Source organism: Epinephelus fuscoguttatus, linkage group LG4 (assembly GCF_011397635.1).
Source record: "Epinephelus fuscoguttatus linkage group LG4, E.fuscoguttatus.final_Chr_v1".
Classification (NCBI taxonomy): Eukaryota; Metazoa; Chordata; class Actinopteri; order Perciformes; family Serranidae; genus Epinephelus; species Epinephelus fuscoguttatus.
The window spans coordinates 11,581,038-11,597,497 of record NC_064755.1 but is presented as its reverse complement, the minus strand read 5'-3'; the positions used below and the strand labels follow the sequence as shown (position 1 = coordinate 11,597,497).

Genomic DNA, 16,460 nt, shown 5'->3' with positions numbered 1-16,460 from the left:
GTATTGATGTATGAGTTGTGTGTGAGCAGGTTAGACTTCCAAAGTTGTCACTGGGGGACCATTCTGGGTGTCTCTGGGCGTGGAGTACTCTCTCCGTCTCAGCCTGATGGAAATATTTGGCCTGCTCCTCTTTGGTCAGTGCAGCAGGTGAGGCCAGCGACATGGAGGCTGTTTCTGGGGAAACCAGCGTGAAGGCAGGGCTGACCTCACACAGCTATGGCAGGTGATGCACAGGCACATGTACAGTCTCTGCAGTCTGTGTGTTTGGCTGCTGCACCTGGACTGTCTGTGTGTGAGGAGCCTCGGGTACCAGGACTGTGTGCACATCAAGAGGCCTCATCACAGCTGGTTGTGATGACCACAAAGTTTGCATCAGTGCTGTCTGCATTCACGTGACACAAGGCTTCTTGGCCTACTGTGTGCCCTCATCACGTTGAGATGCAGAAGCTGCAACGACACAAACAAACCAACTAATCAATCTTCTGTATCTTCAAAAAAACTTAAAATTTTGAAAACAAGTTTCTGCTGATTGAATCTGCACAAGGAACATTTAAATACTGATATTAAATCAAACAAAATTGTATTTGATAGGGTCACAAATTCTATTGTAATTCTGTCAAGTGTTTCATTAACTTCTTTAAAAATAACTGACATTAACAGTCGATGATGTAATGTAGTCAAATATAATCCAGTGTTGTCACATGTCACCGTTGACATAAAAACACACTGTTACAGTAAAGGTCTTACCTTCAGGCCTGGTGGGAGCCTGGTGGGAGCCTGGTGGGAGCCTTGCTCCTCTATTTCTTCCTCTTTTTGCCCTACACAAAAACAAACACATTAGACTTTCCATCTCATATCAGCTGATAAAAAAACTGTGTTTCATCACTTCTATTCAGTGTGTATTGATGTATGAGTTGTGTGTGAGCAGGTTAGACTTCCAAAGTTGTCACTGGGGGACCATTCTGGGTGTCTCTGGGCGTGGAGTACTCTCTCCGTCTCAGCCTGATGGAAATATTTGGCCTGCTCCTCTTTGGTCAGTGCAGCAGGTGAGGCCAGCGACATGGAGGCTGTTTCTGGGAAACCAGCGTGAAGGCAGGGCTGACCTCACACAGCTGTGGCAGGTGATGCACCGGCACCTGTACAGTCTCTGCAGTCTGTGTGTTTGGCTGCTGCACCTGGACTGTCTGTGTGTGAGGAGCCTTGGGTACCAGGACTGTGTGCACATCAAGAGGCCTCATCACAGCTGGTTGTGATGACCACAAAGTCTGCATCGGTGCTGTCTGTATTCACGTGACACAAGGCTTCTTGGCCTACTGTGTGTCCTCATCACGTTGAGATGCAGAAGCTGCAACGACACAAACAAACCAACTAATCAATCTTCTGTATCTTCAAAAAAACTTAAAATTTTGAAAACAAGTTTCTGCTGATTGAATCTGCACAAGGAACATTTAAATACTGATATTAAATCAAACAAAATTTTATTTGATAGGGTCACAAATTCTATTGTAATTCTGTCAAGTGTTTCATTAACTTCTTTAAAAATAACTGACATTAACAGTTGATGATGTAATGTAGTCAAATATAATCCAGTGTTGTCACATGTCACCGTTGACATAAAAACACACTTTCACAGTAAAGGTCTTACCTTCAGTCATGGTGGGAGCCTGGTGGGAGCCTGGTGGGAGCCTTGCTCCTCTATCTCTTCCTCTTTTTGCCCTACACAAAAACAAACACATTAGACTTTCCATCTCATATCAGCTGATAAAAAACTGTGTTTCATCACTTCTATTCAGTGTGTATTGATGTATGAGTTGTGTGCGAGCAGGTTAGACTTCCAAAGTTGTCACTGGGGGACCATTCTGGGTGTCTCTGGGCGTGGAGCACTCTCTCCGTCTCGGCCTGACGGAAATATTTGGCCTGCTCCTCTTTGGTCAGTGCAGCAGGTGAGGCCAGCGACATGGAGGCTGTTTCTGGGGAAACCAGCGTGAAGGCAGGGCTGACCTCACACAGCTGTGGCAGGTGATGCACAGGCACATGTACAGTCGCTGCAGTCTGTGTGTTTGGCTGCTGCACCTGGACTGTCTGTGTGTGAGGAGCCTCGGGTACCAGGACTGTGTGCACATCAAGAGGCCTCATCGCAGCTGGTTGTGATGACCACAAAGTCTGCATCGGTGCTGTCTGCATTCACGTGACACAAGACTTCTTGGCCTACTGTGTGCCCTCATCACGTTGAGATGCAGAAGCTGCAACAACACAAACAAACCAACTAATCAATCTTCTGTATCTTCAAAAAAACTTAAAATTGTGAAAACAAGTTTCTGCTGATTGAATCTGCACAAGGAACATTTAAATACTGATATTAAATCAAACAAAATTGTATTTGATAGGGTCACAAATTCTATTGTAATTCTGTCAAGTGTTTCATTAACTTCTTTAAAAATAACTGACATTAACAGTTGATGATGTAATGTAGTCAAATATAATCCAGTGTTGTCACATGTCACCGTTGACATAAAAACACACTGTCACAGTAAAGGTCTTACCTTCAGTCCTGGTGGGAGCCTGGTGGGAGCCTGGTGGGAGCCTTGCTCCTCTATCTCTTCCTCTTTTTGCCCTACACAAAAGCAAACACATTAGACTTTCCATCTCATATCAGCTGATAAAAAAACTGTGTTTCATCACTTCTATTCAGTGTGTATTGATGTATGAGTTGTGTGCGAGCAGGTTGGACTTACAATGTTGTCACTGCGGGACCATTCTGGGTGTCTCTGGGCGTGGAGCACTCTCTCCGTCTCGGCCTGACGGAAATATTTGGTCTGCTCCTCTTTGGTCAGTGCAGCAGGTGAGGCCAGCGACATGGAGGCTGTTTCTGGGGAAACCAGCGTGAAGGCAGGGCTGACCTCACACAGCTGTGGCAGGTGATGCACAGGCACATGTACAGTCGCTGCAGTCTGTGTGTTTAGCTGCTGCACCTGGACTGTCTGTGTGTGAGGAGCCTCAGGTACCAGGACTGTGTGCACATCAAGAGGCCTCATCACAGCTGGTTGTGATGACCACAAAGTCTGCATCGGTGCTGTCTGCATTCACGTGACACAAGGCTTCTTGGCCTACTGTGTGCCCTCATCACGTTGAGATGCAGAAGCTGCAACGACAGAAACAAACCAACTAATCAATCTTCTGTATCTTCAAAAAAACGTAAAATTTTGAAAACAAGTTTCTGCTGATTGAATCTGCACAAGGAACATTTAAATACTGATATTAAGTCAAACAAAATTTTATTTGATAGGGTCACAAATTCTATTGTAATTCTATCAAGTGTTTCATTAACTTCTTTAAAAATAACTGACATTAACAGTTGATGATGTAATGTAGTCAAATATAATCCAGTGCTGTCACATGTCACCGTTCACATAAAAACGCACTGTCACAGTAAAGGTCTTAACTTTAGTCCTGGTGGGAGCCTGGTGGGAGCCTGGTGGGAGCCTGGTGGAAGCCTTGCTCCTCTATCTCTTCCTCTTTTTGCCCTACACAAAAACAAACACATTAGACTTTCCATCTCATATCAGCTGATAAAAAAACTGTGTTTCATCACTTCTATTCAGTGTGTATTGATGTATGAGTTGTGTGCGAGCAGGTTGGACTTACAATGTTGTCACTGCGGGACCATTCTGGGTGTCTCTGGGCGTGGAGCACTCTCTCCATCTCGGCCTGACGGAAATATTTGGCCTGCTCCTCTTTGGTCAGTGAGTTCCACTGCGGACATACGTCAGCACACTCTTAGCACACGCACACACTAACACACAACTACGGTCTAGCTAGTGCACGTACACAAATGCTAGCATAAAAGCATACAAACAGATACAACGCTCAAAATCCTTTAATGTTCGGTTTCTTCTCTGATTATGAGATAGTAAATGAAAAGCACAAATCACCGTAAAGTTGACAAGATTTAAAGTTACACTGAGTGTCTCAAACATACAGAGCGAACACACTTACAATCTGTCCCAGGACTGTGTTTATGGCCGCACTTCCTCTGCCTTGAAGCTCAGCGCCAACATTTGCTCTGTGCTCTTTCAGGAAGAGCATGAAGGCATTCAGAGGCTTCTTCACGTATGGCCCCTCGTTTGACTGCTCTTTCGCGCTTTCTTTTCTACAGGAAAAACAGAGTAAGAGGTCATGTTACTGATGTTACTTTAGAGAGAAACATTAAGATAAGCAGAATAATACAAACATTAATCCTGTCTGTGCTGTGTTGTTAATTTAAACTCATAAAAGAGACCAATAATAATAATAATATTCATGTAGGCATTTTGGTTGACGCATTAAAGACATCTGAAATCAAACTACAGCTGATAGATATTAAATATAAGATGACTGTGATCTGTTCATGAGTCTGGCGTATTTATAGCCTGTGGGGAGAAAACTTACTTTGAACTGGAGGTGTTCAGTGGAGGAACAGCAGGAACGGGAAGAGCAAAATGTCCCTCTGGCACCTTGTACAACACCCCTCCATTCCTACACAGATAAAGAGAGACAGATGAGCACATTAGATAACAGACAGAGTGTATGTGACAACACAAACAGAAGCTCAGTAACTGTGTACACTTGTGTTTGTTTGTTCTATTTATGTGTGTGGTACTTACAGCACTCCAACGAAGCGCAGGCTCTGGCCGTCAGGGAGTCTAGGCACTGGCACACTGTTGTACTGGAGAGTCAAACACACACACACAGTGCAGGTGATGAGACAAGCTGCAATAATGTCATCTGACCACCAGGTGTCAGGATTTACACTGCATTTAAATTATAAAAACTGTGAAGAATTCTGTGAAGCAAAATCATATCTAAAGAACCTACACCACATAGTTGCTGTTGAGGGTCACAGGGGTCAGAAGTGTATATTCATGGTTAGGTCAGGTGACCACATTTCAAAACACAAGGGCCTATTTAATGCTTTTATGCAAAACCATATCTTTGAGGCACTGAGAGGGAGTGGGAAACATACAGTAGGGAAGTAAAATTCTGCAGCATGCTACAAGTGAACCTCATTCACAGTCACACTGTGTGCGGTTAACCAGGGTCTGCTGTCAGGACATCATCAACAAGACACTGATACGGCAATTGATAATAATCCAGCATTGATAATATCCTTCTGCTACAAGGATGCTACTAAACCTGCTACAACCAAACAGTGAAGATGTTCAGAGTGTGTGTGGTTAACCAGGTGTCTTACTGAGTGTGCAGTAGCAGTAGCAGGCTGACAGATAACTGGTGCTGTCTGTGGCAGGGGACCAGCTACTGCAGGCTGACTGACAACTGCCACGGCTGGGATGTTACCAAAAGGGCAATGATATGGCAGGTACTGTGGAGAGAGAGCCATAACACACACTCAATATAGCATTTCACAAACCAACAGTCAAAACATAATACTGGAAATCTGCTTTATCAGACTGTCCAATGAAAATCATATCGAGCACCACAGGAACATGTTACTGTGAGACTAGAGAGATTCTGTTTGCTTGTGTGTATCATCCTTGAGTATTCAAATCCTCATAAATTCACTCGCATGATAATGAGGAGACTGTATTAGCGATTAACATAATCAAGGATGGGAAAGTCACCATCACCATGTGGGTCATCTACATAAAACTTGTCTGGTTTCTTGCTTATAGAAAGAAACATTCAAATTTGCCTTTTTTCTTTCCTTGTTTTGGCATCAACTATTGACAAGTATCCGTATCAATATTGATCTGATCCTAATGAGTCCTGTCCCTGACCTCTACTTAGTATCTTACCTGTCCCTGGCTATATGCACCGGCCTGACCATGCAGGTGGACTGGCTGCATGATCCCCCACTGAGGCAAAGGTCCAGCGTACATTGTGGGAGCAGCCGTCCAAGAACTCTGCTGCTCAACCGTACGAGGAATTGCTCCCAGGGGCGTACAGTCACTGTGTCCTATACGATGCCTCTCTGCCAGCTGAGGCTGGGTGATGTTTTCGAGCCCAGCGTAGACAGGAGGAGGAAGTGAAGGTGGAGGAGACGGAGGGTTGGGAGCATTGGCCCTGGCAAAGATGCTGTTTGCCGTCTCCATCAGAGTGGACATTGGCTCTCCTCTCTCCATCTCCTCAATGACTTGCTCCAACTCTCCAATAACATCCACTTTGGTAGTGGAGATGTTTTGTGGAGGAGGAGAAGCAGCAGGGTGACCAACTGCTGCTGTGGTTGGGACGCCATTTACAGGCTGCAGATTTGGCAGGTGCTGTGGGGAAAGAGGAAGAGTTGATAAACACAGTCAATATACCATTTCATAAACAAACACTCATCTTTAAATGCACGTAACAGCACAGTCTTTACTGTGAATGGACACAGAACACATAACAACACAATACATCAGACTGTCCAGTGAAAATCAAACAGAGCACCACAGGAACATATTACTGTGAGTGTAGAGAGATTATGTTTGCTTATGTCTATCATCCTTGAGTATTCAAATCTTTACCAAATCTGCTCCCAGGGTGATGAAATCCCCATATTCTTCACCCTGTCTTTCAGCTGACTGAAGCTGGGTGTTGATTCCCAGCCCAGCAAAGACAGGGGAGGATGAAGGTGGAGAAGGTGGAGGGTTGGGTTCGTTGACCCTGGCAAGTGTTTGGTCCACGGTCGCCATCAGAGCGGAATGTTGCTCTCCCTTCTCCATCTCCTCGATGATACGCTGCAGCTCTCTTATGACATCCATTTTGGATGCAGGGAGGTTTGGCGTGACGCCTCTCCTCAGCTTGTCACTGGACCTCGTTGATGGTCACAGGACTCCTGACACACTATTACAGAAAGCTGGTTCGGAGACAAAGAGGAGAAACATTACATATTATAGCCTGTATCGTATTATACTCTTTCAGGGATTTGTTTTATGTTTTAGTTCACTACATTAATGTGACAGTTTCTTTACAAATATGGATTTTACACACAAAATATATGATCTGTTAGGAAAGATTTAACTACTAACCAACATATAAAGTTCTTATGACTTCACCTGGTGCAACTACATCATTAAACTGCTCATTACATGCAAATGCATCAGTAGCTATGTTTCCATCCAAAAGTGATTTGAATAATTGGGAAATGCGCATTAAAAGAAATACAAATCCTGTGTGTTTCCATTAAATATACGGACTTTGGTGAAAACTACGAACTCATTTTCCGCAGAACTGGAAACAAAACAAGTCTCGCATTCTTCTTCTTCTACATTTTCTGGCGGTTGGCAACCAGCTTGTAAATGCATTACCGCCTTCCCGACCTGGAGTGTGTATCACCATGGAGGGAAGTGCGCTATGTCAGACTTCGAACATAACTGTTTCCATCCCCCATTTTGCGAATCAATGTTTTTTTTTGAATCAACCAAAACACAGCTAAAGCGAACGTATTTTAGTTTGTGCGAATCAGGGGATTTTAATTCGAGTTTTGGTGTTTCCATCATAATTTTCCTATTTGATATTTTTAGATGCGCATCTAAACAGACTGATGGAAACATGGCTAATAATACTCCAATATTTTAATGTAGCCTAAACAATACAATGACTCCTCTGTATTTCAGTTCAGTAAGATCTGAAGGCAGCTGTAGCATTGCAAATAATTTAAGTGGAACATCTGAATACAAGTGGTGTACATTTATTCAAATGTTATTTTAAGCTAGTGGAGGATTTCCATGTTTGCGCTACACTGGCTTATATTTTAATTTCAGCACATTTCAGAGGCAAAGTAAATGTTGTTTCCCCCCAGACCCCCCTGAAGGGTCACGGAGGCTGGCCATAGAAAATGGCGCCCTAATGCTGATTACGGCCCTGAGCTGGAGGATAACGTTACGTTTCTGTCGTGAGTAAAAACAACATTTTTAGCTAACGTTAGCTGTGTGTGTTAGCTAAAAGTTAAAAAAAATATCCCAGTTAGCCTTAACTTTGCGCACCCAATCTGTTACTGCAAGTTGACGTTAGTTAACGTTAGATAAAACATACCGTTACTGTAACATTAGTCTACCAACTCACCTGTTGGCCGCTGCGTCACTGACGGTGCAGGTCGCTGGCTTGACTTTAAAATGGTATCGACAGTTGAATTTAAGGTAAGTCTGTGAAAATGTCTCCGTGGTTTACTCTGTGAAGGTTGGACTGGTTCTGATGAAATGATCAGATACTTGGGTATTTATACAGTTTCAGCGTTCTGTACCAGAACCACCGTCTTTGGGGACAATTCAAACGTCGCTTTCTCTGTTTTCATTCAAATGTTCTGATAACCAGTGTTGCCATGTAACTAAGTACATTTATTCAAGTACTATACTGAAGTAGCTACACTTTGAAGGTAGCCTACCTAACGTTACTTGTAGACTGAGTATTTCCATTTTATCCTACTTTATAGGCGACATCTGTTCATTTATGTCTGTTTTTATAATGTGTTACCCACACACGCTTACAAACATTATTTCTGTTAATATTTTTAGTAGGTTAAAGGCTATTGTTATGTTTCCTCTCAAAAACACAATGAATCATGCACTGTACACTTTACATTTCCTCCCCTCAGTCATTCCCCATCCAGTTACTATTTCCAAATTCCCTCAAACCAAGGCAGGAATTATGATATGCTACATCTTATTGCCCAATTGTACATATTCGTATTCGCATATAGTTTTGATTTTTAAAAATTCTCTCTGAACCCCAGACCCCACAGCAGATTTGGTCACTAAATCCCTCGAACACTGAAGAATTTGGTGGATGAGGTGACATACATTTCATCAGGATTCTCCTACCTGTCGAAAGGGTTAAGAAAGCAACTGTTTTTTTGTTTAAGCCTTTATTTAAAGTTTGATCTTTGTCACCCTGAGCACCACAGATGCACCTCCAGGCACTGGGTTGAAGATTTAGATTAAAGGACTCTGATAAGACTTTGAATATTGTATAGGCCCTACCAGTAATATGTCAGTGATGGGCAGAACCAATACGTGTGTAATATCTGCTGAACTGTGACATCTGTTGCAGCTATCCACTTCATCTGAGTACATTTCTAAAAGACCTTTTGGTGAACTATATTAAATATTTATATATATATATATATTTAATATATCATACAACAAATTCAGCTTGAACCTTACAGTCCTTACAGAGCCTTACCAGTCTAGTTTCCACTGAGCTAAATAGCAGAACTGTATAAAATCAGATGCACATCTGTTAACCTTATGTATTTATTTTTAAATCAATTTGATTTATTGACTTCCTTGTGGTCACTGACTGTGCACTGACTTTTCTTTGATATTAAAACATTTGACACAAGAAAATTAATAATGCTTACCAGAACGCCATTGATTGAGCTGATGCTGATGAAATGAAAAAAACAAATCAAAGGTCTGAAAATATGTAACTATGTCCCTCACATGCAGGTGGGATCCTTTGTTGGCCACTGTTTTAGTAAAGCATCCCTTCTGGCTGTAAGGGCAGCAGGGGCAGACAGTGGAGCTGCAGGTGTCTTCCAGAAATTGCAAATGAAATGTGGGTCTGGGATTTACTGACCAGTGGGTGCTGTAGGTGCAGGTTCAGGCCCTCAGCAGTCTGCCAGAACCTGAAGGTGGAGGAGGCTGCATAAACACTATTGACTGTGATGCTGCCCATGTGGAAAAGATATAGATAAATCTTAAAAAGAAAGTTTGTATCCCTTTTGTCTGAAACTTGTATGTAATGCATACGGCAGTGAAACCAGATATAAGATCCTTATTAAATTTGTACAAAATGAAACTTGTGTGATTTGGGTACTTAAAAGAACATTATATGACAGTAATTCCACATACAATATCCTTAGTAGAAAAATGTAATATCAAACTTATATGAGTTGGACAATAATCAGTGAAACTAAACTCTTGTAAGTATGATAGAAAACACTTACAAGATTTACTTGTGGTGCCACAAACATGAAACAACATAATCTGATAATAAAATTGAAGGGAAAAGCATATGAGTTGACTGAAAGCAGGTTTTCAACATGTAATGACAAAGGACTGTTAAAATGTTGCTAAGTTTAGCATTTTTGCTAAACCAGGCATCATATTCTTCTCTCTAAACTAATTAATTTTCCTTAAATTATTACAAGGGTAATATTGTTTAACATTTTAGGAGCAATTATATCCAATAAGTTAGGAAAAATGATTAAATCAACACAGCAAATATTCAAAATCCCTGTCGAATGTATTCAGTGTAACGCAGAAATTGAAAAAGACTATTCATCCCATTCTTGTAGAAATAGTTATATATATATATATACTGTAGATGCAACTCTCAAGAGGTGGCAGGGACCCAACTCTCCAGCACTGGCATCACAATCAATGCCAAGATCACAGAGCTCCATGCCAAAAGTAAAGCATCCCCTTAAATTGAGCTTTGTTGCTGTTTGTTGTGTAATTTCAGTACTCAGATTGTTGAAAACAAACACACTGTTCCATGTGAAATGATTATTGTTCAGCAGTGGTAAATATTAGTCAATATAAGTGACTATGCCTAATTTGTTTTGCGAATAAAGTTCGTTGAATTCAAAATTTGCCTAACAGCCATTTTTCAGTATTACAGGTATTGAAAGACAACATTTATAGACTGCATTTATGTAATTTGAATGGTAGAAAGTAGTTGTTCTGGGAGCTGACCAAGCAGTTAGTGCATTGCTAGTTTGTTACACAGTTTGATCCAATTGCAGTAGTAAAGGGACAAATTAAGTCTTGTCACTTTCATATGTGAGTCATGTGTTTCTTATGACAGAAACTTATATGAAACTGACTGTATAGATTTGTATATATAAAGTATGTATTTTTTATAATCTTATTTCAAATTTCATAGGCTGACATTTAAAAATTCTTATAGAAAAACATATATATGTTTATATAGCCTACTGGTTTTTATTAAATGACATATAATGAGCTTATATAAAGCATATAAATAAAGCATAATTCCCCTGCAAAATATATTGACTTTACATACAGAAAACATATATATATAATGGTATTTGTTCATATATGTAAAACATATGTCTTTAAAACAGACATATAGGAAAAACTGCAAAAATTATATGTAACATGTATGGAAAACATACTTTGACGTGTACTTTCCGTATATACCGCATACATAGATTTCACCTGATTCTTATGTAATTCTTTTTATTTTCTTGTATGAAAAAAAAATGCAAAAGTGGCCACTTTCAAGAGTAAATCATATAAGCCTCATATGATGCACAATACATAAAACATAAACTGAAGGTGATGGAACTTCTTATAAGTTTTTTCTATTTCTTTTCCATATGGCTGATCTTCCAGAAGGAGCTCTTCTTCCTCCCACTCGTCTGATCTCTGGGTGGATCAGGCTGGTGTACAGTAGTATGAGATATTTGTAGTGTCTCAGTGTCTGGCCATAAATGTGCAGTTAATCTGATGTTTGAATGCATGTTAGAAATGACCAGGCCTCATTGAGTGAGAACTTGGATGTTATATCTGTGTAACGCAACATCTTTATGGTTTTCTCCAGGCTCTGTCGGATTTCACAGACTTCCAGAGGCACCAGGAGCTGATGAAGGGCCAGGAGGATAATCCCTTTTATAAGAGCTGTGTACCAGCGATGCTTATTTCTCCTCTCCATGCAGAGACACTCCACCTGAGAATTTAGTGTCTTACATTTCCAACCATGCTCCCTTAAAAAGTCGGCCACTTATCTTGTTCTAGTACTTTGTACTTGTAAGCCACTTTTGCTCAGTAAAGTCCGTCAGTCTCTGCAGTCATTAGATCAGTCATTTGACTCCACAAGAATTAGCATAAAACAGATACATCCATATCTGTGATCCTGGTGAATTTGTGTAACTTTGAAAGCTGTTTTCTTTTCACACTTTTCTAAATCATTATTGTTTTTATTTCAGTTTGCTAGCAGACATCTATACTCAGTTACTCTCTGAAATGTCACCCTTTATGAAGGGTTTATATGAATTATTTGTGTGTCTCTTAATTTCTAATAAGTCATCATGTCTGCAGTTAGAAATGTTAGTATGTTGATGAAGGATTGGCATACCAAAATATAGTATTATCAATGTCTTATGAATTATCTATAAGGAAAAAGTAAATGACCTTTTTACCAATACTAAAGCCATTAATTAATGTTTGAAACCCCTTTACAAATGCTGAGTCATTAGAAAGTGGGACCAAAAAATTAAGTCTGTAGGAAGTCTGTATCAAATTTAAAGAAATTTCCATCAAGTTCGTCTTGAGATGTCTTGTTCACTAGAATTCACAATGTGACCTTTGACCTCTGATCACCAAAATCTCATCAGTTCATTGCTGAGTCTAAGTACAAGATTTGAGGAAATTCCCTCAAGGCATTTTTGAGAATGGGACATATGAATGGACGGACGACTTGGAAACATAATGCCTCCAGCTATAGCTATCGTCAGCACAGAGGCATAAAGATAGTGACATTTAATTTGGAGATGCCTCCAGATGTTGTCACTCAACCTCTGAACCTGTATGAGTATTATGTGATGTGCAGACTGAAAAGATTAACATAGCAACATACTGTAGCCTTTATGCTCTGTGGATCCCAATAGAGGATCACTCCTGATTGGGTTAAATCTCTCCTAACATGAAATACATTTAGCCTACAGGGACATAGACTCACAAGTCAGTCTTTAGACGCTTTGCTTAACTAAAGACTGATGACTTTCTCCCTGATTTTGTGTTTAGATGGGCGAATACAATTTCAGAGTTTAAAAAACTCCCTACGTTGCAGAACCAATAGTAAATCTGCAGGGCAGTCCTTCGGTGAACTCTAGTGCTTGAAAACAGAGTCCCACTAGAAACACGTGTAGCGGTACAAAATGGCTCAGCCGTACTGCAGAGAAAACGCTGTCAAAGTTAGTGGATGTTTGTGCGTTTGCGGCGAACACATTCTCGCCAACTAAAAGAAACAAACATAATCTTTTACAAGGCCATGATTCATTAACTATAGACTATAGAGGGGATCAAGACTATAGACTTGATTGTCAAAGTCAGACTATAGACTATAGAGGACAAGGCGATTTCCTCTATAGTCTATAGTCTGGGTAGAAAACCAGCAGAGCTATATATATAACTTATATATATATATACATATATATATATATATATATATATCTCACATTTTTCACATCACTGTATCACCGTTTAGACTAATCCGATGTTTGTAAAGTCTATAAACACAATGATTGAACGAACATTACTATTTCTATGTGCACGTTTAGCTGGGCTAACCGTTAGCTGTTAGCCCTGTTAGCCGTTAGCGGTGTCTGTAATAGATAATAACTCGTTAAACGGTCCGTGAAAAAAAAATCTTTTCCAGCGGATATCTTAGTTACAACATGATTGAGCTAGCAAAGCAGTTTTGTGTTGCTATGTGTGGTATTTATTCAGTTTTGGGAAATCACGATGTCTAGAAAGCATCAGTGGCTGCAGCTGACAGGGACAGCTAACACTAGCAGCAAAGCTAACATCAGGACGTCATCTGTTAAAAGCCTCCCGTTTTCGGATACGACATGAAACTACTCCAGTTAGCTCAATCACGTTGTAACTAAGACATCCGCTGGGAAAAAAATATTTTCTTCACGGATGAGCACACGTTTGATAAAATCTCTCGGCATCAATTTTCAAGCTCTCTGTGTGTTTGTTTCCTTGCTGACGAGAAAAGGGGGAGCGCACATTTCCGAGAAGGCATGTCCTTTTCAAAAACGCAAGAGGCGTTGCTTTGTTGCCGGCCGTTTTTGCTGGTGTGTTAAACACACTTTAGAAAGGAGTGTCCCCAGACTATCAGAAGGCGGAGATCTCTGATTGTCTGGTGGCCAGACTAGCTGCTGTTAGCCTTTAGCGAGTCTGCTGGCGCTAGCTAGAAGCCAGTGCTCAGCTCTCGGTGTGTCTGTGTGGAGAAACTCCGTGGTTTCATCAATAACTGCTTCTAGGAGCAAGGTGATAATCCTCTAAGTGTATTTCTTTGTAATTCAATCTACAGTCAAAGTTAATTAAGTTACTTTGTTCTTACTGGTTTACTTGTTCATTTAGAAACCCTGTGGATTTACTGGGCATTAGCGCCATTTGTGTCTGTGCCTCGCCGAACACAGAGATTGGTGAGCATGATTATTACTTTTCAAAGAGGGATTTCATTGTATTTGGCACTGAAATGAGTTCATGATTGTATTGTAAACATATTTCATGTATAGCTGCTAAGATTTATTGACAAGTTTTAAAGTATTTTCAATTTTTTTTGCGCTTGTGTAAAATATTGTAATATAAAATTAAAATGTTCAAGTTCATACCAGGCACTGTTAAAGGGCATATGAAAAAAAAACTGTGACAGGTATGTGCAGTATTGTACATATGAGGGGGGGTGAGAGTGAGAGACATCCCTCAGTTGGGACCCACGGTACAATACCAGTGAAAGTATCAGGGTTCTGACTAGTATCAGGATACCACAGAGAAAAATGAGGCAGATGTGCCTTTTGTCATTTATAAAAAGATAAATCACTTTTCTATAATACATCAATGATATTTCAATGGAATAGATTACTTATTGACTTATTTGTACTTCAAAAACAGCATCAATAAGTGGTTAACATAGGGGGGATCAAAATAAAATAAATAAAAATCAACCAGCCACCCTCCTTCCCTAACTAGTCCCTTCATAAGTAACGAACAGTCCCTAAAGTTTCTCCTCTGATACGCCACATACTGTGTGCCGTCATGGCTCAGCTGTTCAGGTACTTTTGGGCAGTCATGACAACAAGTTATTCACCTGGAGCCAAACTTCTTCGCCGGTAAGCTGTTATAATACGCCGCCTTATTTGACAGGAATACGTATTCCTGTCCGTGTCTGTGACCCCCATTCAACCCACAACCGGCGGGATTCGCCGTTACTGTTTATCGCCACACTGCCTGTCACCGCACACTGTTTGATTGCGTTATCAAAACATGGCGCTATTATTCGGCCTTGCTTTTCACTTATTCCACCGAATACCGAATGTGTGTTTTTTTGCAATATTCGGCCGAATATATTTGGTGCGTCCCTAAATAGGAGCCTTCCCCCACTTCCCACTCACCTCACCGCTGCTCTCCTCACTATACTGGCTGCTGCGCTGTTCAAGTGCACAGATGTCTCAGAGTGGTGGTGCATTTGCAAAAATGTTTTGAAGGAGCAGCAGCGGCGGCAATAATTTAGCAGCAGCGACACGCCGCTGCTAAATGAATGTAGCAGAAACACTGCATTATTGTTGTAGTAGGGAGGCAAAGAAGGAAAACAGCACCTGAAACATTTTCCTGTCTATTTTATGTATGATTGACCTGTGCTGTCATGCCCAACAAAATCAACATATCTGTAATTTTGATAATCAGGGTTTGTCACCCTTATAGTTTATAGTAATTGCAAGCAATAGCATTGGTTTCTTTGAAATCTGAACAATGTCACAATAATACACCTATGTTCCATCATCACAGGGACTCCTCAGCAAACCAGACAGCTCATTCGGTACAGAGCAGATAATGAGCAGCGTTTTCAAAGATCCAGAAGTGCTGCCAAACCACTTTTGGGAGTGAGTCATTTGTTTTAAAGTTGCTTGATCGCATACGAACATCTGTGTTTTGTCATTGTTGTGACTATTAATTTACTATTCATTACCATTCATATTTGTTATGATACAGGACATTGATCAAAGAACTTGGTCTGGAGGAACAATCACCCCACAGCAGGTGTCCAACAAGGCGGAAAATTTAAAGAAAACATCCAAGGGAATCAGAGAAATTTGTGTCGAGCTTACAGAGTTGCATGACAGTTCATGTTTCCGTGTATTCTTTAACCTATCACAATTACTGAAGGTCTACTGTAAAAAATAAAAAGTCTTACAGCATCATTTGTAATTCTTCTCATTATTTGTAATATTGAGTTTTCACCATGTGTGTATGTGTGTGTTTATTGCAGGAGCTCAAAACCCCCAAAACAGGCTCAGGAACTGATGGTGGGGAAGTAACAGCTGCCACCTGGCAGTTCTATGGGGACATGCATGAGGTGTTGGGTGCCAGGCCTTCAATGGACCCTCCTGTTGTGGTCGCATCTTATGGTCCTGATGCTGATCCCACAGCAATTGTTGCCGTAAGGTTTTAAGATTAGCTACAATCTACAATCACGTTTACATAAATACATACATTCACATTGACATAAATAAAAGAAATATATTGTGAACGTAGTTATTATATATTATATGCAACAAATAGCCATGTCACCCAGTTCAAATAATTTCTGTTCTCTTCTTTTAGGAGATCGTCAAGCCCACAATTTGTGCCACAGAGCCCAGCCCATCCACCTCAGGCACATCTTCTGAGGCACCCTGTACCTCAGCCTCTCCCATGGCTACCCCAAGCTCCCCAAGCCCTCCAACCCCT

The 16,460-nt window shown here is 40.7% G+C and overlaps 1 protein-coding gene and 1 long non-coding RNA gene across 2 annotated transcripts in view; one reads left to right on the top strand and one right to left on the bottom strand.

The window, feature by feature from the left end:
* Positions 1-797: 797 nt before the first annotated feature.
* LOC125887288 (transcription factor 7-like 1) overlaps positions 798-16,460 on the bottom strand; it is a 43,170-nt gene continuing 27,507 nt past the window's right edge. Inside the window, exons 7-8 of the mRNA XM_049573988.1 lie at positions 3,646-3,753; positions 798-818 (exon numbers count right to left, since the gene is read on the bottom strand). Coding sequence (XP_049429945.1) covers positions 798-818; positions 3,646-3,753 — 129 coding nt within the window. The remainder of the gene's footprint in view (positions 819-3,645; positions 3,754-16,460) is intronic.
* Positions 14,743-15,736, top strand: LOC125887729 (uncharacterized). Its single transcript, XR_007449198.1, has 3 exons — positions 14,743-14,842; positions 15,519-15,613; positions 15,723-15,736. It is a non-coding gene; the product is annotated as an uncharacterized LOC125887729 (long non-coding RNA).